This window comes from Ochlerotatus camptorhynchus, unplaced genomic scaffold (assembly GCF_037179485.1).
Source record: "Ochlerotatus camptorhynchus isolate MF236.1 unplaced genomic scaffold, CSIRO-AGI_Acam_v1.1 ptg000268l, whole genome shotgun sequence".
Taxonomy (NCBI): Eukaryota; Metazoa; Arthropoda; class Insecta; order Diptera; family Culicidae; genus Ochlerotatus; species Ochlerotatus camptorhynchus.
The window spans coordinates 747,225-774,775 of NW_027040758.1; the positions used below are offsets into that span (position 1 = coordinate 747,225).

Below are 27,551 nucleotides of genomic sequence, written 5' to 3' on the forward strand. Positions count from 1 at the left end.
GCGGAAATTGCCAACTGCTGTTCGATTAATTCCAGGTCTTTGAACAAAGTGCTGGCAGGAATTCTGGTTAACATTCAAACGGGGAGTGAGGAATTTCTTGACGATCAACTGAAGTCGGTTAGAAGTCTTACTAAAGACAGGAAAGTTCTTGAAACGTACCAAAATTTGATGGAGTTCCAACCGTTCTATGAAGTTAATTTGGAACTTCTCCGAGTATACCACCGGAAGCTGCAGGCGATGGAGCTTCTGTACGACTCCAACAGCATTCTGTTGTGCCACTTGATCTATGGCAAATCTCAAAACGGGCAGTTCATACGGGACTTTCTCAACGAGCACAACCTCGGAGGCCCGGACAACCTGGAACTGATTCTAGCCGAACTACAGAACTTCACCTGATGAACATAAGCAGCACCACTCCCGCAAATGTGTATGAGTAAAACTACAATCTGTTGATCCACAAAACACCAACACACCAGCACCGCGCGCCGCGGGTTGCGTAGGTGAGTGTGAACATCGTGTCTGGAGAAGCCATCATCAGCCAGTCATCGAAGGCAATTCGCGACGTACGACGGACGGGCGGTCGATACTCCAATTAAAGTGTACATACCTTTCTAAGCAGACTAGGTTGATAACAGAGTGGCTACTATCTCGTCGGAACGTGTGAAGCAAGTGGCATTTCGCTTATCAGCGTGCACCGGTTGCAGCACGGTGAGCAGTGTTTGAAGAAATCAGTGCGACTCCAATCTGTATAGCGCTGTGCGACTCCACATCAAGGTGAGTTGGTTTTGTCTTTTGTCTATATGGAACCTTCCCCCATTCGTGCTCTTCTACTGCATTTCGTGGCAAAGATTTACGGAATTCGATCGGGAGGGGTCACGACTAGTTGAGAATTGATTCTATTAATAGTGTCGGTCGACCGGAATTGATCGGGCATAGAACAAAGTTTCTGGAACGGAATTTGTTTTGAAAATTGCGCTTTCCTTCAGCAGCGCTGGATGATGGAGGGAGGAAAAATGGTGAATGGAGAAGATGAACGGTACTAGTGGAATGGAACTGTGCCCACTGATGATGGTGATGACTACGATGATGTCATTTTTCTTCTGGCAAAAGCGAAGGTTTTCTCGTATTTCCCTTGTATGGTACATTTGCAAAGTTAATCATTCGGTGTGTATTTTTTTAGAGGGAGATTAGTGAGTTAATGGTGATATGACCCGGCGTCTACGATCCGCTCATACTTTGTTGCTGGGTGCAAAATTCGAAACAAAAGCTTATGTGGCATTCCAGCACGGATTAGCGGGAAAGGCCTGATAAGGAAACCGTAATCGATAACAGGCAAAATGTATTGATTTTTCTGGTTAGGATAGGCATGCGAAAATAAGTATTAGCAGCGGACTTCCCATTTAAGTCAAATTAGACTCGGATGATTTTGTAACTGTTTCTTATCAGGTCGATGGTTTGTGTTGAAATTTTGTGAGACTTGCTGGCTTGACAAAAGTGATACAAACTGTCTGAGGTTCCTAATCCTATTGAAACTGCCCAAAATTCAGAGCCGGATTGTCCGGATCTATTACATTTCGATCAATGACAATTCTATCATATGTGTTCTCATGAAATCATTGAATCATTTCTTGATGATGACGAATAAAAACACAGGGCTAATAGCGAGTCACTTTTTAGTGACTCACTCTTTTTGCAAGCCAATCACTAAAAAATCTCCTTTTTTAGGCCAAGTTTATTTTAATCGGCCACTATTTTCACTATTAACCATTTTCCGTTTTCCGCTGAGGCTGAGCGAGACATAATGTGTTGCGAAGCTACTTGAAGATAGAGAAGCAGATTGATGCCATCTCAAGCTCCTTGCAAGATTAGAACATCGTAGAATACCAAAGTTTATCTGTAAAACATAAAGAAATGAATCCATACCTCGCACTTCAATGTCATGAATTCATAGCTCAACCCAGATAAGGCACGAATGATCCAACAGTGTTAAAGTATTTATAATTTAAAAAAAAATAAACATGTGAACTCTTGAAATTTTCGAAAACCTAATAAACTTATCGAGAAACGTAGCAATCATTGGATGAAGCCAGCTATCATAGTAGCCTATGAAAATCTTGAAACAACTTAATTCATCCCCTGTCAAGCCATCAAGATGAATGGACCTATTTAGGCTCTGAACCATTTCGTGGATTATTTTAAGTTTTGGTTAAAATTTGACAGATGGAAAGTTATCGATTAACCCTGTTATCCGACTTGGTTACTTCTGACAGACAAGAAGTCAAATTTTTACAACCTTGGCTAAGTTCTTCTCTAAAACCGGTCGATCGACAGCACAGGGATTTTCGAACATAGAAAATAACTTTCGAAATGTCACTTTTAACCACGAGCTAAATTTAACTCGGCAAATGGTTCACAGCCTTAATAAACTGTTCTCGTTACTTGAATTACTTGTTTCACTGCGTAGTAGAAGAAAACTCCATTGCGGTAACTCCGTTTTCCGTGCGCATTTAAGCAGCTACGACAGAGCTCGTTAGTCTGCGCTGTCCTGTCTTCCAACGATTGTCAATGGAGAGCGCTTTAAAGCTATTGCTTTTCCACCAACTCCATCAGCAGACACGGGTTCGTTGGGTGAGCCTGTTGACGCGCTGCTTCCAGGTGGTCACACAAGCATTGCACCGCCATCCCGAACTCGATCAGTGTTTCGAGTCGCTCTGCTCTGGGCGCTGAGGTCGACCGCACCTTGTCCAACAGCGCATTGGACCCATAGCTGGAGGTAACTCAGTTTGGTTCCTTCCCAAATAATCTCGCCGGACTCGTATCGGGCTAATTCCAAATCTGGCTAATCCTCATAATAATTGCTCGGTTGAGCGGAACTTTTCTCGGCCGCAGTGGGAAAAAGTGGTGGCTTACCTGGTGACCGTACAATTATACAAACGCTTACTATGTTCTAACATCCCCCCTTAAGCGGGAAATCCTGAATTTTTCTATTTTCAAACAGCTTTGTGTTCGCTAGTGCTTTTGTGAACATCTAGATAGAGCTGGAATTAAGGCCCAACAGCTTTTGTAAACAATGGCTTCAATCGATGATTTCTAGAAATTCAAGGCTCGCCCACGCAAACCAACCTCCTCATCGGGTAGGGAAAGACTTTCCCTATCCGATGGTTATGTTGGTCTGCGTGGGCGTGTCTTTAGTTCCTATAAATCATCGATAGAAGTAATTGTTTACAAAAGCTGTTACGCCCTAATTCCAGCTCTATCTGGATCTAGAGAGATCTGCTGCCTGAACGTTAGATGGGACATAATTCAATGTAATAGCTCTACAATCTAACTGATCTCGTACATAATGATGCCTTATGTCTATATGCTTGCTTCTTGAAGAGTAGCCGACATCCTTCTCCGCTAGACTTATTGCGCTCTTGTTATCGCACCATGCTGCTTCCTGGGTGGCAGAAGAGAGTGCCATATATTCAGCCTCGGTGGTGGAAAGCGCTACGGTGGACTGCCTCTTCGAGCTCCAAGAAATAGCACCACCACTTTGCAGGAATACGTAGCCGGTTATGGAACGACGAGTTTCGACGTCGTTCCTTGAACGGAGTGCTTCTCATCTTCTCTTTCTCTTCCACAGATTCGGGTTGCATCACCGGGTCAACTTTTGCTTCACGTCCAGGGGTGTCGATACGGAGTTGGATCCTTCCATCCGGAATCGCTGCAGAAGTTTGTCAATGTAATGCTCCTGGTCTATGGCTAACATGCCATCGGATCAGTTGACCCGCAGTCCCAAGATGTGCTTGACGTCCCCCAGGCTGACGGTTCGGCGCCGGAAAGGTGATCATCATTTCTGTCTATGTGGACGACTTTCTACTGTTTTCCAACGATCAAGCACTGGCGGACGAAGTCAAGCAACAACTGTATTCAGAGTTACAGTTGTTGCTTGACTTCGTCCACCAGGGCTTGATCGTTTGAAAACAGTAGAAAGTCGTCCACATAGACAGAAATGATGATAACCTTTCCGTCGCCGAACCGGAAGTACAAGCAGGAGTCATAGTTAGATCGCTGAAACCCAATCGCCTTGAGTTTCAGATCCACCTTCTGGTTCCAGATACGGCTCGTCTGCTTCAACCCGTACAGGGTCTTCTTGAGTTGGCACACCTTCGTCGGTGCCCGCGCGTCCCGGAACCCTTCCGGTTGTTCCATATAGATCTCCTCTCCATGAAGTTCACACTGCCAGAATGCAGTCACCGCATCAACAAGGCTCCATGTGTCGTTATCGCACAACTACCGATGCTCGACATCCATTGCGCCGATTCAGTCATCGTGGTCCAGTCGTTCTAATGCCTCCTGAAGCGTCTCGGGTTCGCTAGCAGTCTGTGGAGTAGAGGATGACGGAGACATACCATTGCTAATTGAATTATTGCTCCACATGACAGTCACTATGCCCAGAATCGTGTTACGGTCCAACATCTTCTTCCTTTTCGTTTGACGGGAGCGCGTTGATGATCGTCGCTGGCCTCACTTGGCCATGATGGTCCTGTGGAAGGGCAAGATTCCGAGGAAGGATACTGTACGTCACCTTAAAGTCAGAATACTTGCCTGCGCCTCGTGGTAGGTTGAGAAACGAGTTGATTGCAGAGGGAGCGTACTGAACTGCTGCAATGCAACTGTATCGGAATCGTCTTTTTCATCCTTTCAGCGTCTTTCTCTTCATTTGCCTGCTCTGGTTTTCCGGTCCGCTCCGGGTGCTCCCTCTCTTCGCTCAGGATGATCACATCACGATTCACGAATACTTGCATCGTTGTTGGGTCGTACACTCGGTATCCTTTGGAACAGTCAGCATACCCAACCAGGATACACGGCCTCGACTCCGGATCCCATTTCTTCTTGGGACATACGCCATCGCCTTCGATCCGAAAACTCGTAGATTTGAAACGTCTGGCAGTGAATGGCGTTCCAGTGAATTCTTCAATTGGTGTGATTTTCGGTGTGTCGGTTCGCAAACGCTTGATAGATTTGCCTGTCTGCTTCTCGACATACGCTTTGAATTCCACGAACGCATCAAATGCCTCAGCTTTGGATTTCAGGAAGTAAGTGTGTGTCATTCGGCTGGCATCGTCTATGAAGGTAATGAAATATTTGCTTCCTCCTAGCGATGTCTTCTCCATTGGTCCACATAGGTCCGAATGGACCAGCTCCAACAATTCAGTGGATCGCCTACTCAACGACTTGAACGTTTGTTTGTGGTGCTTACCTCCTGCACACTCGATGCACGTTGGTATGTCCTGGCCACGGACTTCGATCCCAGCAATCATTGACGGCACCTCCGTACCGGTCGCGATGATCTCACCGGTGGACTTGCTTGATACCTCGCAAAAGTTCCTCGAGAAATTGATCCGGTACCCTTTCTTGCAAATACGGCTCACCGAGAGCAGGTTGACCGCTAGGTCTAGAACGAAGAGAACATCAGCGATATCTAGAGTACTGCACATACTTTTTACATCGGTATCGAGTTTGACGCTGCGGACGGCCGGAACAGGAATAGAAAAAATGCTCTCCGAGACTCCAGTTTCGATTTCATGCACGCCATCAAAGTCGTTTGCTTTTCATGGAATCCTTTCTCGGGCTTCGACTTCAGCTTCGCATTTGAAACATTTTACACCGGACTTATCCTTCTTCTTCTGGAACTTGCTTTCACGGGTGGATAGCGCTTCGGCAGCACCGCTTGACTCGATATTAGTATCCATGGCGACGTCTTGAAGAATTTTCGATGTCACCATATTCGCCGTGAGCTTGATACCTGAGGCCAGTGCTGAGATTTGTCATTGTCATTGACAGACTTTCGCGCGATATTGACAAAATTGTTCGTCACATAGTCACTGACAGACTTGATCCTCAAAAAAACCTTCGTCAAAATCTCATTCATTTTTTCGTCAATGACAAAGATTCACCTGGTAACAAAAAGTGTAATTTAGTACATTCTGTGTCACATTATTGTTATCCAAGTAGCTCAGGACGTAGATACTTGTTCACTAAAATGGATCCATGTAATTGTTTTGCTCAAGTCATTTAATTTCGTTACAAATTTAGCTAATAAACAAATCTGCACATGTTCGTCACTGACACCATTGTCATTGACAATTGACATGGTTTGCCTTGACTATGATTCTTAGCTAAAATGAGTGACCAAAGCAGTTTTTGTCAATATCACCGTGTACTGTCGAGATTTTGCAGCACTGCCTGAGGCATCCAGTCACGTGATCATGGGCTCGTAGATCTTTGGGAGGCCCATGAGCAGCATCAGCGACTACCATTCATTATCCAACACGAAACCAATTTCTCCCTGCTTGTTGCTCGTGGACATGATTTCGTCGAAGTACAGAGCCTCTATTCGCTGATCCGGAACTGTCTTGGGAATCTGTTTCGCTGCTGATTCCAGAAAAAAGCTTCGGCAATTCCACTAAGGTTTTCCGTCGTTGCTTTCGCAGCGCCGGATTGTGATCCATCGGCAATAATATCACCTTTTCCTGCTCCTTCGCTGGGTGGACCACTGTCTGACATCCCGTTGCCGGATTACGGCGCTCGACCGATTCATCGGACTTCGGTATTTCTGCTGGCTTCCTCACCTGGCGCGATTTCCGAGGAATGCTGTTGCACTCGTTGTGTCACATGTGTAGACTCGCTCGTCGACTCATCCGGCTGCGGTTGCTTTGGTTGTCCCGTTCTTCGTCCAATTGTTCCTCCAGCAGGGTATATTAAAGGGCGAACACGAAATTATTGCGACACCGAAAATGTCATGCCAATTTTTTTATAATGTTTAGAATCAAACCAAAATTTTAGGGTAATTTTATGCATATATTTACTTCAAAAATCAAAAGAAAAGTTAATCGATGGACCTTGAGTGTAAAATTGAACGCATTTTCGCTTGATGCCCTCCATCAAAGTCTTTACAGTGTCATCCGGTACCAGTTTCTCAGTTTTTTTTCCATTTTCTTAACATGTCCTTCTCGTCTTTGACTGTCTTCTTGCTCTTCCGAAGTTCCCGCTTCATTATTGCCCAGTACTGCTCCACCGGGCGCAGCTCCGGACAATTTGGCGGATTCATGTCCTTTGGAACAAAATGGACAGAATTGGCCTCATACCACTCCAGGACACTTTTAGAATAGTGGCATGATGCCAAATCTGGCCAAAATAGCAGAGCTTCGTCGTGCTGCTGCAAGAACGGCAAATGGCGCTTCTCGAGGCACTCAGATTTGTAGATCTCGCCATTTACTGTGCCCTTTGTCACGAAAGGCTCACTCCTCAGACCGCAAGAGCAGATGGCCTACCAAATGAGATATTTGGAGGCGAACTTCGACATTTTCTTCTTCTTAAATTTGTCGTCCACATCGAACTTGCTCTTGCCGGTGAAAAACTCCAACCCCGGAATTTGCTTAAAATCGGCTTTTATATACGTTTCGTCGTCCATCACACAACAGCCATATTTTGTCAGCATCTTCTCGTAGAGCTTCCGTGCCCGAGTTTTAGCCGTCGATTGTTGCCGCTCATCGCGGTTTGGGAAGTTCTGTACCTTGTATGTATTGTAGTCCAGCTCTCTTCTTTGCATTCTGGACGTCGCTCTGCGACATGCCGATCTTTTTAGCCAAATCACGGTTTGAGACGTTGGGATTTGCTTTAATCATCCGCTTCACCTTTCCCTCCGTCTTTTTGTTCTCCAGTCCCGGTTTTCTTCCAGCTCCTTTGCCGTGGTCCAACGTCAACCGCTCCTGGAACCGCTTCAACACTCTGGAGACGGTTGAATGGTGAATGTTCAACATTTTTCCCAACTGCCGGTGCGACAGGTCAGGAAATTCCAGGTGTTTTGAAAGAATTTGTTCTCTTAACTCGCGTTGGTTCACCTCCATTTTCGTTGAATCGAAAAACACGACTTCGAGTTTGACAGCATTTACACAATACACATCAATGAGAAAGTGTGCAAAATTTGGTTGATTTTTACCCAATGGTAAAAAAGTTATGCCCTGTTGAATGTGTCGCAATAATTTCGTGTTCGCCCTTTACTCCGAGCGAAAGCAAAAAGGGCGTTTTGGTCCTACGTCAAAAATGAATCTCCTACCAAAACAGTTCAAATTTGTCAAAGCACACTTTGTTTTCGCAGTGGTAAGCTCGTTTTTATACTTGAACTTTAAACTTTGAATATTCATAAGATCCGCAATCAATCCAGCTGGGAAACGATCTTCAGCAAAGCTTATAATTGTATTGTGTTGCAATAACGCTCTTACTTATCATGTTTTGTACTGTTTGTTGAGTTCTACGCACTTGTTAGTTTCCTTTTCGCTGTTTATTGTGCGATGATATGTATGTAAATAAAGTTCGTTATCAGCATTTTAGAAAAAAAAACAAACTTATCTTCGATCGTGACGTTGGAAAATCCCCACTGTTAAACAAATCCGATGATGACGTTTGTTGGCTACAATTCAGTAAACTTTACACTACACAACCTTTTAACTAGTGCTGCTAGTTTCAATCATTCCGGATCGTGATTGAATAAATAAATTCTGATAACGCACGACACACGAACTCTAGCTAGCATGAAGTAACCTGCTTTTGATAAGATCGCACTGCTGTGTGAGAAAATAGCGAACATAGCATTAGCTGTTTCAACTATGTAAAGTTATGGTTATTTTGGCAATTTTTACTTGTAGACTTCCCAAGTTACAAATTTGGTTTTATGGGGGCTCTGCAGACCACGATTGAGACTTGTAGAACAGATAATCCGTCATCGCAGCTACATCCCTAAATATTAACTAATTTGGCTGGTTTTCGGAGACCGCACTTCTTTCATTTAACCTATAAAATACATACGCACGTATGTAACATGCCACAAGAGCCTATCTTCGTTAATTGATTGCATGTGATTGAACATGTGTTTGCATGACCGTGGTGATGATCCACAATGAAAATTGAAGAATATAATAGGTCAATGTATTGAACCATCTGAAATGTACATCGACAATTGTATGTTCATGATCTTCAAAGATAAGCCCTTTTACCATGTTACGAGTTTTACTAACTTCCTGTTTTCAACCGATGGAGTAATAAAATAAAACTGTAATTGCATACCCGTGGACCAGACAGAGGCCAATTAATTGAAACTAATTTATGGCACAACTAGGTTGTGTGGTGACGCTTTTATAGTGTAGAAACATTATTCGCTTCATTCAGTTAAATCTATTCGGGCGGGTGAATTAGTTTGCATGCCGAACAGGGAGAATTTAATTACTTAATCATCGCGTACAAATCATCTGTAAATCATCTCCAACAGTCTGGTGCCGAAAATCTAGCAAGCACTGTAAAGCAACAAAACAACACATTCGATCATGCGACGTTCTAGTCACGTGGGGTGACTAAACTAAAATAATTCTTAATCTGAATTCGTTATAATTCATTGCTAATAATGCATTGCTTCTTGTGCAGAAAACATATTTTTGGATCCATGTGAATGTGGGCGTCTTAGTGGAATACCTGTATGAAAAGAGAGGGAAGGATTAGTAATTTCCATTTAATTCCACTACCTTATTAGCTTATCCTTGACAGATATGCGTATTTCGTCTACAGTGTGCAGACTTCTTCAGTGTCTTGTACTGAAGTACTCGACTGAAGAAAACATAACATTTTTCCAAATATCTATCAACCTAGGTACATTTTCACTTAGAAGCTAAACTGAAATCTCGTTGATGTGCTCTAGGTAGTAACTTGTAAAGGCATGTGTGTTCGTTTCCTTGATCCCTGTTGAGTAAAGTTGAATTCCGTTGTTTGTTGATCTCGAGGCTCTCTGCAACATCCGATTTCCATGGTGTAAAGGGTGTCCACGGTGAAATTGCCACACACAAAATTGATTCGCAAAATTCGAGTTTTCATCCGATTGCCATCAAATTTTCAGGGATTGAGAAATAACTATTAAACTTCATTTTACCATTTTACTCGTATTTTATTTACAGTCCATACGCAAATGCCCGCACCTTGGCCTTAACCCCGGCCATAAGATTCTGCACAACCTGTGAATCAACCGTTTTTTGCATGTAAACCCATACTTTCTTCAGTTCCTCGACTGTCTTCACTACCTTAGGTCGTTTAAGAAGGTGCTGCTTCATAATCGCCCAGTACTTCTCGATGGGGCGGAGCTCCGGAGTGTTGGGAGGGTTGAACATTTTCGGCACGAAATTGACCTTATTGTCCGCATACCACTTCAGCACGTCCTTGGAGTAGTGGCATGAGGCCAAATCCGGCCAGAAGATTGTTGGGACGTTGTGGGCCTTCAGGAGAGGAAGCAGCCGCTTCTGGAGGCACTCTTTTATGTACACCTGTCCGTTCATCGTGTCCTGGGTCACGAAAGGTGCACTCCGCTTCCCGCACGTGCAGATGGCTTGCCAAACCAGGAATTTCTTCGCAAATTTGGACATCTTCTGAGTGCGGACATGCTCCGGAACGCTGAACTTATCCTTGGCCGTGAAAAACAGGTTGCCGGGGATCTGTTTGAAGTCGGCCTTCACATATGTTTCGTCGTCCATGATGCAGCATTCAACTTTCGTCAGCATGTTGAGGTACAACTTGCTGGCACGGGTTTTGGCGGACTTGTTCTGCTTCTCGTCGCGATTAGGGGCCTTTTGTACCTTGAACGTTTGAAGCCCAGCCTTAGTTTTGGCCTTCTGGACAAAACTTCGGCTTAGGTGCAGCTTCTTAGCCACATCCCTAACGGAGGCGTTCGGATTTCGGTTGAAGGCCCAAACTACGCGGTTGTGATTTTTGGTGTTGTACGGAATACTTTTTCCTTCACTTCTGGGCTTCCGATCGGTGGTCAACCGTTCCTCGAACCGCTTAATCACTCGCGACACCGTGGAATTCGCGATTCCCAACGTTTTAGCGATGGAACGATGCGAGAGATCCTTGTTCTCGTGATGAATGCGCAAGATTTTATCACGCACGAGCTGTCCTTTCGACTCCATTTCCGCGAGTTTTGATCACAGGACTTTAAAACTTGCAGGATGTAAATAATGCACTATGAACTAAATCCACCCAAATTTTCATTAAATTCTACCCAACGGTTAAAAAGTTAGAGCAATTTCATTGTGTGGCAATTTCATCGTGGACACCCTTTAGCTGCTTGTGGGGAGCCTTTCGTTGTGTACTGGAGAAAAATGTACAACGCCACGCGCCGAAAGCACTGCTGCTGTTGCTGCTGCTGATGATGACCGACCGGACACCACCACACACGAGGCTGGATGGAATTCGATTTTGAAATCTATGTTAGGGAAAGCGCAATCGATGATAATTTTGATACCATTATAACAGTTGGACATTTGTATAATTTTCAATGGTGACCTATTGGAAAATGGTAAAGTGTTTAGTTTAACAGATTTGTAGAAAAATTTCCAATCGATTGGCTTATTTAGAATTAAAATCCATCTGCTATTGACAGAGTTATAAGTAGTCCAAATCTGACCACTTTTCGTAACGCGGTCGATGATCATGAGTCTAATCTCAGGCCCATCCGCATTCAAGACTCGTCAATCGTTTTATTTGTTAACATGACTACATGGTAATAACAGCAACTCGGTGATTAAAAAGGTGCTCGTCTGTCTAGTGGCAAACGTTTTTGCTTACTGAGCAGAAGACCGAGGGTTTAGTCCCAAGCTCCTTCGCGTTATATGATCGTTAGGACATCAATTCTGCTTATCGTTTAACAAAACGAACCCTGCTGCAAACCCAACCCTCTTATCCAACATCCCAGTGATTTCTCGTGGAAGTGCAGAGGTGTTCTCGGCTTCCATCAAAGCGAGTGTCATGTCAACACAATCCTTTCCATTCCTTTCTTGACCTGTGTTCGGGCGCGGCCAGCGCTGGTATTACCTAATTTAAGATCACCAGTTTTTACACATTGATGATGATTGCTAGTCCCAAGCATCGTCTATTGGTTCTCTGTGTAATTACAGCTGATCTGGCAATAACAGAGTAGCAACCGTGGGCGGTCAATCAAGCTCAAGCAAGCAAGCTATTGAAAATTTAGTCGATTGCTGAAATCATGTATGGGCCCAAATTAGGGGCATTTAGACCGACATTACATCCATTTCCCCTATATCAGAAAATTTGCCGGAACACTAAACAAATTTAGAGAACTTCAGGTTAGCAGAGATCCTAAGTAACCAACAAACCCGCTAATTCGCCTTTTTGCAATATAAGGCTAACATGCGGCTAATATAAAGCTTATCAGCCTTATATTGCAAAAAGGCGGGATTTCTGGTTACTTGGGATGTCCAGATAACTTCAGAAAAAATCGTGATTTAGGGCAAAGTTCCGCGAGCGTTTACAAAATTTATAAAACTTAAGGAAAATTGTTGAAACTTCAGGGCAATACAATGAATTTCAGTAAAATTGCGGGTTCCTATTAAAAAGCATACTGAGAAATTCAGGGTAGTCTAGAGAACTTTAAAGAAATTCAGGAACTTTAGAGAAATCTTGAGAGCTTCAGTTCGTTTATTTGGAAGAATCGCGTTAGCTTTACGGATTGATAATTCATTGTTCACTGTTTGTAATTAGATCTTCAGTGAAAATCATAGATCTATATTATTTTTTTCGATTTAATTCCAAGAAAATTACGGGATCTTAAAAAGTTACAGAAATTTCAGAAAAACTACGAAAACTTTGAAGAAGTGCAGAGATCTTAAGAAACATTTCGAAAACTTCATAGAAATCTATGGAACTTAAGGGAATACCGAGAACTTCAGGATCTTCCATGAACATAAGCAAAATGCTGGAGCATTTCAAAGAAGTTTAGTAAGCTCCAAAAATAGCGGCAAGTTCACGTGTTTAATAAAATTAACGGGAAATTTTAAACATGTTAAGCTCAATTAAAATAAGAGCAGTACAACAAGCTTTATGAGAACTGCAAAAAACTTTAGAGAAGTTTCGAGAACTTCAGGAAAGAACAGAGAACCTCAGAGCAGTCCATTGAACATTGGAGAAAATACATAAATTTTAAAGAAATTTAGAGCACTTCAGCGAATTGTTAAAACTTTAGAGAAGATCCATGATCGATAGAAAAATTGAGAAAGCTTTAGGAAGTCCGAAAAAAATTCAGGGAAGTTTAAAAATTTGATGAGAGGTATTGTGAGCATCAGGCTAGTTTCATAAACTACAAAAGAACTTCAAGGCAGGAGAATGAAGTAGGCTGTGCCGGCGAACGGTCGTGTTTATTTTTGCTGTCAAGATGTTTGCGCCTGGTTCCCCGTTCTGAAGTGCTTTTAATGAAAAACAATCCCCAGTTTAGTTTTCGAGGAGTGGATTTTAAGCAGAAATGTTAGTTTCTGTGGAACGTTCTATTAGTGAACTGCAATCGAGCTGTAGATTCCGCGTACCATCCAGGTCGAGACCTCTGCCATCCCAACCATCTCATCTGTGGAAAATAAGACGTTGCGGACAATTTTGCCCTGAGAACCCTTTCACATCGGGAAGCAGGCGACCAACGGAAACATGGATTCCATCCGGAGAGTGGCAGAAAAACCAAGTTTTTTTCATGTTCATGTCGTTCGTTGACGGTACCGGAAATGGAAAACAGGTTTGAGAAAAGTTTCCACTCTGGCTTTTACCGTGGGTTTCGTAATAAGCTTTCTATTGAAAAAGTCTAAAACATCAGAACGACTACTTTTCTTCTCTTAAGTCACGTTTTTTAACAAATGTAAGTCACTATTGCCAGCATTAATCGCTATCGGGCCTCAATAAGTTAAAAGAATCTCGCTTTGGACCCACCCTACTGCCAGATAGAACCCAGCATTCATTCTCAATCCCCCAGCAAACCGGTGCGGTGGTGCGGTGACGAAAAATTACCGGCAAGTGGCAAAGTAGGTACCTACGTGAGCAACCGAGCACGAGCAGCCACCCAAAAACGGAAATGCTCAACCAGTTCGTTCAAAGCTTCGTTTCGTCGTTTTCCTCAATTCATACATGTATGGGAATTGAGAGGGCTAGAGCTAGGGGCCACTGGGCCGGAAAGTTGGGTGGGAAAACATTAACCACCCATATACTCTCGCACCGAGAGCCTATAGGAACCTACACCTGGACACTACCACTATCGTACGGTGGAGCAAAAATGAATAAAATGTCCCAACAATAACAACAACAACAACAACAACAAAAAACACATTTCACCTACGACTCTACGAGCTGGCCTGGCGCGGGGCTGATAGCGGCAATCGGCAGTGTATATTTTATACGGCACCATTTATATGCGGATTATACGATTATGATGGGCCCGGGGCGGGTGGTGCATCACGATGCCGACGGAAGGTCGGTATCTCGGTCTCTCGACAACGATGAGTTAAACTGAAAATTCATCAATCGGCTCCCGGTGGCGAACGCGTTCGGATGTTGTGCGCTTTTGTTTTCGTCGTGCTGCGCTTCTCCATTATTCCTCCAGCTCCCGTTTCGTTGTTGTTCCAGGCACACGGTTGTTTGTTGATTATTGTTTAGTGATCTAGAGTGTTGAATTGTTAATTTTGTGTGGTTTTGTTCGCTGTTAATTGAGTGCAATCTTTGAAACGTCATTCACCAGTCGGTGAATTGGGCCAAACCGAAGTGCAGTGACAAACGTCAAGTTTGACGTTGGAGCAAAAAAAAATTAATTCATAATGGAAAAATGACGACATTCCATTTGTGAGTGCACGCGAAAAGATGCATCATCCCCAGTGCAGTAAATGAAAGTGCAGTCAGTCAGTGAGTGCGAAAAAAAAAACCGAAGTAGGCGACGGTTAATGAGCGGTGGTAGATTAAACGCCCTTGCGCTATCATCCGAAGCTTGCTTCGAGTCGGTGCATGGAAGCATAGAGCATAGATCACAGATCGAGCGACGTGACGCGACGCGGAACGTCGGGAAAGCGTGAGGAAGTTTTATGCACATGAATTATTTACGTGAAATTGGCATTCGGGGTTCGGAGAGTGTTCGCCTACTAGTTACTTCCCCCGCTGGTTTTTAGACCAAACGAAAACAAAGCACGTCACAGTTCCAGTAGAGTGAACTCTGGGAGTTTACAACAAATGTAGTGTTATTTTTATTTTCTGATTTGTTCGTTCCGTTCCGAGGGTGAGGGCATGCTAGTGTAACGAATGTTGTGGAAGCTTTAGGAAGACACAAAATGTTAGATCGGAGTGATGTACCTGAGTGAAACGAAGAAAAAGAGTGCAAAGCAGCGAGGCATTAGATAAAATCACACGAGGAAATTTCTGCCACCCGACGGAATAATAATAATAATAACAGACGGAAACACAATGAGGAGCATGTATCGGCAAGGTATGAATGATTCGGTGATAGCGCTGCGGCACTTGTGCGCGCTATCGATATCGGGGGTTTGCGATTTGCTCGATATGAATTGAAAAAAAAAGACGAAAAATATGTGGGTACACGTGCTCGGTCGGCATTCGCACTCAGGTGGTGGTGTTTATCAATTTGGCGCGGGGTGTCTAGGGTGGTTGTGACAATTCATAAAAAAGTACACTCGTAAAGTTTGATATTTTGCAAGAAAGGTTATGAATCAAATTTATCCGTCAATCGTTATTCCAGCCACCGTTCGAAAGGTATTGCAATCTACTTTCATTTGGAACTGGTAGACACCCGATTGGACCAGTGGTTGTCTAGCTGGAACGAAATAACCCGGAAGAGTGATGGCATATTTCCTCTATGCTCATTAGGGTAGGTCATCGTTATCTTCTTTGGTTCCATTTGGGGTCCCAAACAACTGTGCAAAATTTGGGACGATTGGTTGTAGCCCGGCTTTGCGCATTGCGTTTAAAATTTGTATGTTAATTAGTATAGATAAACCTATTTTTTATGTCTATTATCGAGATTTTCAGCCGCATGCTGATTCATCTTCCGTTTAATGATAACGTGGAGAGGGCGTTTGAAAGATCCAGTGAGGCCCCCCTTGGCAATTGAATAATAAATAGTTACAATAGTTAGTTCATGGCATATTATACATATTATAAAAAAGTAAAATAAAATCGTAATCCGTTAAACGTTGGCAAATGTGGGTTGCTGTGATGATGATAACAATATTGATGTTAGGAAAATGGTCCGTTAGGTATTTGCAGGATGATCAGTTGTGAAATGGCAAGTCCTGGGCTGTTACAAGATTTCCTAAATTTGATCCGCGAAATCCGCGATTTCAAGTACTAATCCGAGATAAAAAAAACTGTTTTCATTGCCTAAAAATAGCATTTGTATACTATTACATGGCATTTCAAGCTTATTGCTTATAGCATATTAGATTTTTGCCTGCTCTCAACTTAGTGTTGTTTGAAGTACTTTCACATTTTAATTGAGAGCTTTCTATGCCTGTACCATCCTATGGCCAATAAGGAAGAGAAATTTTCCAACCCGAAAAATTAATATACCGGACGGGAATCGAACTCAGTCGCCTGCAGCATGGACTTGCTTTGTAGCTGCGCCTTTACCGACTGAGCTAAAGGAGTATCGTTTGTAACTTTTGATTTTTTTAAATAGCATTGTATCATCTTCAGTTATTTATGTATAGTATAAATTCTGAGTAATTAGTGAACATAATAAAACACCCTTACATTATGAGATTCTATTGAATAATACCGGCCTAGATTTGATGAAACATTATTTTTTTCAAATTAATGCATTTTCATTTGAAATGCAAATTTTCTTGAAAATTAACCTTTGCGTCTCTGACGTATTTTGCTGTCCTAAATGTTGTAGTTAATTTGGCTCTAGTTTTCTCAATTTTTTACCGATTCAAACCAAACACCCTGCACATAATCGAGAAATTACCAGAGTTTCATAAGTCACCCTTGTTGGTCACGTCGCGGTTGTGTATTTACACGGATATTCTTTGGGTTCTGTCCAATGGTGAGACATTTTCATATTTTTTTTTTATTTCTAATATGCACTAGCACTTTTCGTTGTCAAATCATAACCGAACCGTATATATGTGACTTTGTGGATCATGTACGCGTCGAAATCGTACGACTTATTACTATGCATACCGGAAATTATAGGTTTTCCAAATCGTCCAGGACATCAGTTGATGTGTTCTAAAGGGTGATACGGTCAAAATTTGGTCAATATCAACTTGACGTATTTCTTTCAATTTTGCATTTAAAAACCTGAACACCCCTCATTTTGAAGGTGTGTGTGTGTAGAATGTTGCTCCTATTTTGATTTTGGAATTCACTCTTCAGTTGTCAAAATGCCGTCCAAGCAAGAAGAGCAGCGTATCAAAATTTTGCTCGCGCATCGCGAAAATCCGAGCTACTCGCACGCAAAGTTGGCAAAATCGCTAAAAGTTGCCAAATCAACCGTTACAAATGTAATTAAAGTGTTTGGGGAACGTTTGTCGACAGCCAGGAAGTCTGGATCGGGGGGAAATCGAAAACCGGAAGCCGCTGAGACGACAAAGAGAGTTGCCGGTAGTTTCAAGCGAAACCCTAACCTCTCTCTCCGAGATGCCGCAAATAAGCTGGGTGTATCGTCTACAACCGTGCATCGAGCCAAAAAACGAGCCGGACTATCGACTTACAAGAAGGTAGTGACTCCAAATCGCGATGATAAACAAAATACGATGGCCAAAGCGCGATCCCGGAGGCTGTACACGACGATGCTGACGAAGTTTGACTGCGTGGTAATGGACGACGAAACCTACGTCAAAGCCGACTATAAGCAGCTTCCGGGACAGGAGTTTTATACGGCAAAAGGAAGGGGAAAGGTAGCAGATGTTTTCAAGCACATGAAACTGTCAAAGTTCGCAAAGAAATATCTGGTTTGGCAAGCCATCTGTACCTGTGGCTTGAAAGGCAGCATTTTCATAGCTTCCGGGACTGTCAACCAAGAAATTTACGTGAAAGAGTGTTTGAATAAACGTCTGCTGCCTTTCCTGAAGAAACACGGTTGTTCCGTACTGTTTTGGCCGGATTTGGCATCTTGCCATTACGGTAAAAAGGCCATGGAGTGGTACGCCGCCAACAACGTGCAGGTGGTTCCCAAGGACAAGAACCCTCCCAACACGCCAATTGAGAAATACTGGGCTATTGTCAAGCGGAACCTAAAGAAGACCAAAAAACTGCTAAGGGCGAGCAGCAGTTCAAGGCAAACTGGCTTTCTGCGGCGAAGAAGGTGGACAAGGTGGCTGTACAAAATCTGATGGCAGGGGTCAAGCGTAAGGCCCGGCAATTCGGATTTGGAAAAGCGGAAGCCTAACTGAATATTTTTCCTGAATTTTATACTAATTGAACTTGAAAAAGAAATTTAATTTGATTTTTTAAATAAACGATTTCCCGATTTACACGCGTTTTCCCTTGACCAAATTTTGACCGTATCACCCTTTACTAGATCAACCAAGACTGCAATAATGTCTGTAGTATCGAAAAATGTCCAATCAGATTCAAAGTGTCTATGTGGATCATCTATTTCCGAGTAATCCAGATGTTGTAGGTTCTTCAAATCGTCCTGGAGTTCAGATAATTTGATCTACTAGATCAACCGAGATTGGGACAATGTCTTCAGTATCGAAATATTTCCAGACAGATGCACAGTGTCTATGTGGATCATGCATGAACTATTGTCATGTATACCAGATGTTTTAGGTTCTCCAAATCGTTCTGGAGTTCAGATGATTTATTCTACTAGACCAATCATGACTGGGATAAAGTCTGTAGTATCGAAATATGTCCAAACAGATTCAGAGTGTCTATATGGATAATGTTTAATTATTTCCACGTATACCAGATGATCTAGGTTCTCCAAACCGTCCTGCAGTTCAGATGATTTGTTTTACTAGATCAACAAAGATGAGGATAATATCTGTAGTATCGAAATATCGATTTGGAAATCCTAGAACATTTGGCATATACGGAAATAGGTTGGCATGATCCACATAGACACTGCAAATTTGATTGGGCATATTTCGATACTACAGATATTGAATTAGTCTTGGGTGATCTAGTAGAAAAATAATCTGATCTCCAGAATGATTTCGGAACCTATAACATCCTGTATACGTACCAATAGGTCGGGTACAATCCACATAGACACTTTGAATCTGTTTGGACATATTTCGATACTACAGACATTATTGGAGTCTTGGTTGATATAGTAGAACAAGTCAACTGAACTCCAGGACGATTTGGAGAACCTAGAATATCCGGTATACATGGCAATTACTCGCATATATACGATTCGTTTATGATTTGACAACGAAAAATGCTATGTTCGTATTGGAAAAAAAGGAAAATGTCTCACATTGGACAAATGACTCAGCGAATTTCCGTGTAAATCCGGTGTGACTTATGGAATTGAGATCATTTCTCGATTATTTGCAGGGTGTTTGGTTTGAACGGGTAAAAAATTGAGAGCCAAATGAACAACAAAATTGATAACAGCAAAATAATCCGGGACGGAAAGGTTACAATGAATTCCACAATTTTTGTGACAGCATATCAGTCCCTTCGCGATTTTCGCGACATCATTTAATGTTTCCGTGATTTTCGCGACTGAAAGTTCAAATCCGCGACAAATCCGCGAAATTCGCGAAATCTGCACACTGATCGGTCCATTTCATGATGTCACCTTTCACCTTTCGCCAAAATAGCCATCTTTCTTGTTGCAAGCTTTGGGCTCAAGCATCTTGGATGATCGCTTTGGTTCCATTCTTGCAGCATCTTTAGCACTCCGGGTGTCCAAGCACGATTATATGCTTTGGAGAAATCTAGAATGACAACGTGGACATGTAGGTTGTCTCTTAGAACTTCATCGAGAACCTGGCCCAAAGAAGCAAAGTATGTTCCTGTACCAAAGCCTTGTCGGAAAGCATGTTGTCTATGATCCAGGTAATTGTTTTCTCGAAGGTACGCTATCAGTCTTCTGTTGATGATTCGTTCGTAAACCTTACAGACACAGCTGGTTAATGCGATTGGACGGAAGTCCTTGGGATCAATTGATGAAGATCCGTTCTTCGAAGAAGTCATTTTGCCAACATTCGTTTAATTTTTTAAGAAGCATTTGTTCGCCACGAATCGGAAGGTGCTTTAGCATGGGGTATCCAATGTCGTCAGGGCATTCAGATTTTCCACTGCTACAAGCGAGAGCAAATGATAATTCCGCCATTGTAAAAGGTTGGTTGATTGAGAAGTCTTGGAGATCGGATGGTAATACAAATGTTGATACGGAGTTCGTGCATGCTTTGTTGCGGCGAAGGAAGTCCTTCAATGCTTTCAGTTGTTCTACCTGCTCTGGTTTCCTGACCATCAGGGCATATTGAGTTCCTCGATATTCAGGGAAGGCACCCTCAATGCGTCTGCAACATTCTGTCACAGATATATTAACTACAAACGGATTGGTTGATAGTTTAGCTGGTGCGACTGGTTTCAAGCGTAGAATCGCCAGTGGGCCATAAACATTCAGGAACTGTAAGGCCCCTGTATGATCCATCAATCGTATTACCACCTTTGGCTCCACCACCAGGGTCGGTCCCATCCCGACTTCATGATCGGGAAAGGGTGGTGAGACGGTTTTCACCCGATGAAAGCCAGAATGGTACCTTATAACGCCCGCAGTGGAGATGCTTTAATGTATGTATAAATGAGCAGCAGTTAATAGTTAATAGCAGTTTTTGAATAACCCATCCGAACATACCAACTTGACAAGATGAGAAACGCCGAAGTTATTTCAATTTTAAGCTTTACTTCGATTGATGTGAGTGAAGAATTCGGCGGGGGGGGGGGATTAGTAATATTAAGCCCCCTCTCTCTAAATATGCTTATGAGATTAAGCAATTGCTTTCAAATGCCACATCTGACCATATCAAATTGATAAGATAAGAAACTCCGAAGTTATTTCAGTTTGAACTCTGACTTCCATTAGTACACCGGCAGTGTTGGCAGGAAAAGCGATTTTCGACATTTAATTTAACAATTTTCCAGGTGATTCCGGACATCCAGGGGACCGTTTCCTGACTACCCGGTAGTAGAATCGATATGGTGATAGTATATTTCTTCTATGCTCATGATTGTACGCAATTTAGAAAAAAAAAAATCGCGGATCTCTAGGTCTACTTTCAGGAATTGACTATTTTCCCGGTGAATCTGAATTTTCGCAGAGCCACCTCTCACGGGTTTTCCCATTCCCAATGGAAAATCACAAGTATAATCGGTTCCCTATCTGTTTCGGTCAAAAGTAGATAGTCATACCTTTCAAAAAAACGGCTCAATGGTAACCAAATTGCCGAGAACCAGTCATGTCCAAATGAATCGATACGCATTTTGCTCGGGGCTTTTCCGAGTTTTTTTCCGTATCGGCTGGCCAACCACTGGCTCAATCGGGTTTCTACCTGTAGTAGAATGGAGGCTGAATTGTAACGATTGATCATCGCATTGCTGAGAACTAGTCATCTCAAGTAACAATTTGGGTTTTGTGAGAGTTCTGAAGACCATGATTTAGACTTGTAGAATACTTTAAAACCACGATAAAACTTGCAATGTTACACTTGATTCGACACGCTGTTTGCAGCCTTAGTACTTTGAGGAAGTCATGATGGCTTGGGGTTCTGTCAGTTAAAGCTTTTGTGGTGAATCTGCTTCAAGTCATCTTTTGACCTTTGCTGCAGGGCAGCCAATTTGGGGGGACTAGTGAAAAACCGGCTTTTTTACATTTTCTAGGGTGTCTAAGCACGATAAAAAAAAAACGATATCGTAACTCTGTTTACAGCAAATTCGATTTTTATTTCGTATTCATGTTCTCTATAGTATTCTCTTACAGTTAAACGTAGAAAATCCGAGATCCGATCAGTCGTAAGCAACGGAGCGAATTTTTGATCTCACGCTACTCGTTAGCTTCAGCACAGATGCCTTTCCAACAATTTTGGATACTTTTTCCCAGTCTTTCGCAAACTTTGAAACGGAATCCGCTGCCTTTACATGTTTCCGCATATATGCTTTGGTCAGCAGCAAGTATTCTCAACTCTTACTAGGCATAGAAATAAGTGAATTACAAACAATGAATAATTAAATATCGGCTCCGTACAGCTAACGTGATTGAGCCTGGAACGATAAACGAACTAGATAAAAAAAGTCTCATTCTCTTTAACGTGATTTTCTCCCGAATTCGGTAGAAATCCAGGCCACTTCAACCACATTTCCCATGCAAAATTCCAAAATTTACCACCGCAACTCGAAAATCTTTCCGAACTCTTTGTTTATTAATTTATTTGATAAGGCTCAACCGAATTAACTTTACAGAGCCGAGGATTCTTGGTCACTATACAATACATCTTAAAACTATAGTCAAAAGGTACAACACAATAAACACTTTATCTTCCGCTATCCAAAAAGCCTCCTCCATCAGAACTGGAGCCACTTCCAGTGGTTTCATTGTATGGCAAATTGTTGTACGCCAACGAGGGTCAGAGTGCGTCCATTGCAGCAATGGACGCAAAACGTGGTCAGCACTCACACACTCATCACGAAACGGTTGCTTTCCAAAGTCGACGACGCATCGACCGAAAGAACTGCTGATGAAGAACAATGAGGAGGACCACACAATGGTTGCTGCCGAGAAAGCAGACGATCGCGTAGCACACATCGAGAGTGGCCTGCTTTTGTCGACAGCCGAGTGAACACTCATCCGAACTCTTTGATCGCAAATATCTATTTAGAGCGAGTTTACTGTAATAAGTTAGTTCACTCTCTCGTTTTCTTCCTCTCTCTTTCGTTCTCTTTCTCTACCATTCTCTTTTTCTCTCATTCTCATATTTACTCACGCTGCATCTATCAATATGAGGGAACCACGTTTTACCATATATCTCGAGAACGAGTGAAGGTATCGTAAAATAGACAAAATATTCGCCATTAATACCCCGTTCACATTACAGCCTATATCACGTAACATAGGCTCTTGCAATGATCACTCATACATAGGATTTCCAATGAATATTAGATGTATGAGTGCTCATTGCAAAACAGCGTATATCACGTTATATACGCTGTAATGTGAACGGGGTATTAGGGTCACAAAATCACCTAAGAGGAAGAGGAGACAACTGGCTTCTTACTCTTTAATCTCTATCTCTATCTCTATCTCTATCTTACGCACTTCAAATCGGCCAATCACGAGCTGGTTCGCGTTTGACAGAAAAGTGGTTCGTTTTCGCTCCCGTATTGTCTCCTCTTCCTCTTAGAAAATCGCGTGTTTACTTAGGGGTGATGCACATATTATGTCACGCTCTAAGGCGCGAGGGGGTTTATGATTTTGTGACAAACAATGCATTAGATATAGGAAAAACGTCGCGAAAGGGGGGAGGTGGGGGGAGGTTAATTTTTTCCTCAATTCAGTGTGACATAATAAATGGATCGCCACTTATAGAAGCATATGTTTTATTTGAAAAAGCTCATCGTTCGACATTTTGGACTTAGAGCCCTTGCGCCACCTCTAAATGTCAACGAAAAACAGCCGTTTAGTACCTTCCTCAACATTGTCTTTTACTCAAGGGGTATTCAACTCTACTCTGTGCCAAGAGTTTCGGCAGTGCCGAAAGCTGTGCCAACCGTTGTGTCGATCATGCCGAAGTAGGCCGAAGTGTATCAATCAAGGTGTTTGGCAACCGTGAAGTTATACTTTTGTGATTGTGTTTACATTTTCAATATATCTAATTCATGACCATGGTTCTTGGAAAATATTAAGCTTCATTCTCATTAGAATGTGTGCGGATTGGGCAGTGGAAGAGGAACTGGAAGCCCCCGTCAAAATCAAACCCTGAACTCGAACGGACGAAAGTTCACTCCCACCCTAGAAACAACATCCTCGAAACAGTTCTGATCGACTCAAAATTACGCAACCTCGAAGACATCCCCCAAGCCAATCGTATCGCAAATTGTACCGACAAGGTACCACCAATCAAAACCAATGGTCGCCAGTGAAAGCCATCAAATGTCCCCCCATTTCATATCTGTCATACCTCGAAAATGGTGCACGATCCAGATAAACTCCGCATCTGCAGTTCAAATGTACCCTGTGGTTGTTGTTGTTCATCTGCACGCCCATGGGATCTTGCCGAACAGCAAACTTCTTAGTGTCGTCATGCGTCATGCACTTTCGAGATTGAGCAAGGCCTTTTGATTGGAGGGCCACCCATCACACCGGATCCTTTTGAGACGAACTAAGGCTTGTACTCGAAAAAAATGCACCATTTTTATCCGTGGGTATAAAAATTGATGAAAATCTGGATATAACTAGTTTGGAGTGAATTGTTTACATGTGCAAAATTTCATAACAATCGGTTCAGTGGTTATTGAGATGTCATCGAAACAAGTAGAAAATCGCCGGAGAATTTTGCGCGTCGTCATGGAAAATCCGACTGCGACCATGAGATGGATCGGAAGACAACTGGGAATCACCCATACAACTGTGTCTAGTGTGGGAAAATCGTTTAAGGAGTCCCAGACGACCGAGCGGCGGGCTGGAAGTGGAAGAAAATCGAAGACAGCTGACCCTGTGAAGGCCCGGAAGGTGTTGGATTATTTCAAGCGTAATCCGAACCTTTTGATTCGCGACGCGGCTCTGAAAGCAAAGTGTTCCGCCTGGTTCGTTCAGCAAACCATGAAACGAGCTGGGCTTCGTGTATTCAAGGTCCGGAAGGGAGCGAACCGGCGTGATCAACAAAACACGGCGGCCAAATCCCGCGCAAGGAAGCTGTATCGAGAGTGGTTAACGAAACCGATGTGTGTGGTTATGGATGACGAAACCTACATCAAGGCAGACGCAAAGCAGATAACGGGGCTGGAGTTCTACGTTGCCAAATCACGGTTTTATGTTCCGGAAGACATAAGGAAGAAGAAAGTGGACAAATTCGCCAAAAAATACTTGCTCTGGCAGGCCATATGCCAATGCGGTAAACTGAGTAAAACGTACATCACAATGGGTACCATCAACAGCGAAATTTACCGCACCGAGTGCCTCCAGAAGCGTCTGTTGCCCTTCCTGCGGTCCCACGGAGGCGAGACATTATTTTGGCCAGACCTGGAATCATGCCATTACGCGCGATCGACGTTGGATTGGTACAGAGATAATAACGTTGTTTTGTACCAAAACCGCCAACCCCCCAAATTCACCAGAACTTCGTCCGGTGGAAAGATTTTGGGCCATAATGAAGGCCAAAGTTCGAAAATCGTCCAAGGTGTTTAGAACGAGCTGGAGTTGAAGAAAGAATGGATGAAAGTGACCAAAAAGGTCGGCTCCACCATTGCACAAAATGTAATGAGAAGTCTTAAGGGAAAGGTGCGGGCTTTCAGCGATGGAAAGGATATTGAATAAAGTAATTATGCCGAAACATAATCCATATGTATTAGTTCATTCCCTGAAAGTTTCAAGAAAATCCGACTTAAAATAAATTTTTGGCGAACACCTTTGTCTGGTGCATTTTTTTCGAGTACAGGCCTTAGTGCTACAGAAGAGTGCAGATTGGATCGTTGGTGAAGTACTCACGGAATAGAATGTAATTGCATTTTTGATTGCATTGATCTGCTCCCATAAATCATATACTGTTTCACTAAAGCAATCGTCCAGACCTGATGGAATATTTGGGGTAAATACGTATCGATAGCCCCCAATAAGTACTGGGACTTGTATGGACATCCCTATAAAGTCCTGTGGATTTCCCATCGAAGTCCATACCAGTTGAAACCAATGACTGGCAGGGATACCTAAGGAAAAAACGTAGGAGAAAACGATAAAATTTTCATCCCGGAGGACCCTTGGCAAGACCGGGATTCAAACCTGACCGAAATACAAAACCCATCACACACACACCCCCTGTGAAGTTGTTTTTTTTTTCTGGCACAATATTGTCGTCGTTCAGAGGATTTTTGTCCATTCAGTTCACCGATCGCATTCCGCACCGTACCGTTGTATTGGATGATCTTACAGGCATTTGACCAACCGTTGCTCGAGGAAGCTCATTTTGGCCATCTTGACTGTCGTATCGACCCTCTCGACCGACCATGGTGTGGAAGAACGCTGTTGGCGTGAAGCTATTCTGGACGAAACCACGAGGCGCTGGGATTTTCGCTACGGATCGGATGAGATAAACTCAGTTTCATCGTGCAGACAGGTGCAGGCAATACTCACAGCATTTTCCCTTGGAATCCGAAGCCCAATGAGGTAAACAAAGAAGTCAACCTTAGCAACGATTGACAAAACGTCAACTCTCGACAGTGATGCCGTTTTATATTATGTTGATTGTATCCTACTTGTCAACGTTTGTCCTAAAGAGCCGAATAGTGTGCCATGCTGTGCTTCGGCACAGTGTGCAGAGTTGATTACCCCTTGCCTTTACTCGCATTCTGCTTACTATTTACAATTCGGCAGTGAGCATGCATAAGAGCGTAAACGCGTTGATTGATTCTCTTCGTTGATTTTCTCGGTGGGTTTGCTGTTGCTTTTGATAGCCAATACAACCTGTTACAACTCTGCATTGAACAAATTCTAGAAAATTGTTTCGCTTAGCTGTAGCAATGCAAAGAGAAAATCGAGGAAGAGAATCGATCATCGCGTATACGCCCTTATGCATGCTCACTATCGAATTCTCACACTGCCGTACTATAACGGAGCTATCAACTCTATACTTTCATCGTATTAAATGTCCACTTTAAGACTGATATTTGACGTTAGGCATATCCAACTGTATATTTAATATCCAGGTTTACACACTGAAACCCATAGGATTTAGAACGCCCATAGAAATCACTACCCGAAACAGACATTTTACTGAAGGCTACTGCTTTCCATTGCTGAAGAAAATTGTTCTTTATTAGACGGACTTAATGTTATTCGGGAGAATGTTATAGAATCGAGTAAGAGAGCATTAAACAAAGTAAAGGGTGAACACGAAATTATTGCAACACTTACAACTGGCTGTATCTTTATTCCTACTTGGTGCAAATTAATCAAGCTTTGCATAGTTTATCTTTGAAGTGTATTGTTTACATCCTGTAAATTGCGTTATTGTCTATTTCGATGTCGTTAAGATGAAAGTGAGTCAAGTCAAGACGCGTGAAAAAATTGTGCACGCTCACATGGAAAATCCGGAGCCGTCCGATCGTCCTTTAGGAAAAATACTGCATATCAATAATTCAACCGTATCAAGAGTTATAAACAGGTTCAAGAACCGGTTGATAATGGATCACACGCACGGAGCAGGATGGAAACTAGGACCAGCATGTAGGAAGCCGGAGGGAAAGGTGAAGGGTAGTTTCACCCGAAATCCCAACATTTCTACACCTCATGTTGCCAAAAAGGTCGGTGTTCCGCAAAGCTAAGTGCAGAAGTGCAAGTTTTATCAAGGTTTTAAAGCGTTTTACAAGTCCAATTCATAGCAGAACCCTCATAAAACCAAAATTGTTACTTGGGCTCTCCCCCACCATCTCCTCCTCGCCAACCTGCACCCCCACACCATTGCCCCCGAAAATCTCTGCACTCCCCCGCCTAAAGGCTTACCCAGAAGCCT

General features: G+C 42.8%; 1 protein-coding gene across 3 annotated transcripts in view; it reads left to right on the forward strand.

Moving 5' to 3' along the window:
* Window positions 1–440: 440 nt before the first annotated feature.
* Window positions 441–27,551, forward strand: part of LOC135705511 (anoctamin-5) — an 85,478-nt gene continuing 58,367 nt past the window's right edge. The window contains exon 1 of one of the 3 annotated variants that reach the window (XM_065227279.1): window positions 441–774. Coding sequence is in view for 2 of the 3 variants with exons in the window: in XM_065227278.1 (XP_065083350.1) it covers window positions 15,310–15,331 (22 nt within the window). In the remaining variant the exon portion in view is untranslated. Of the gene's footprint in view, window positions 775–14,521; window positions 15,332–27,551 lie in introns of those variants that run through there. The other 2 variants (XM_065227278.1, XM_065227280.1) reach the window with 2 other exon arrangements.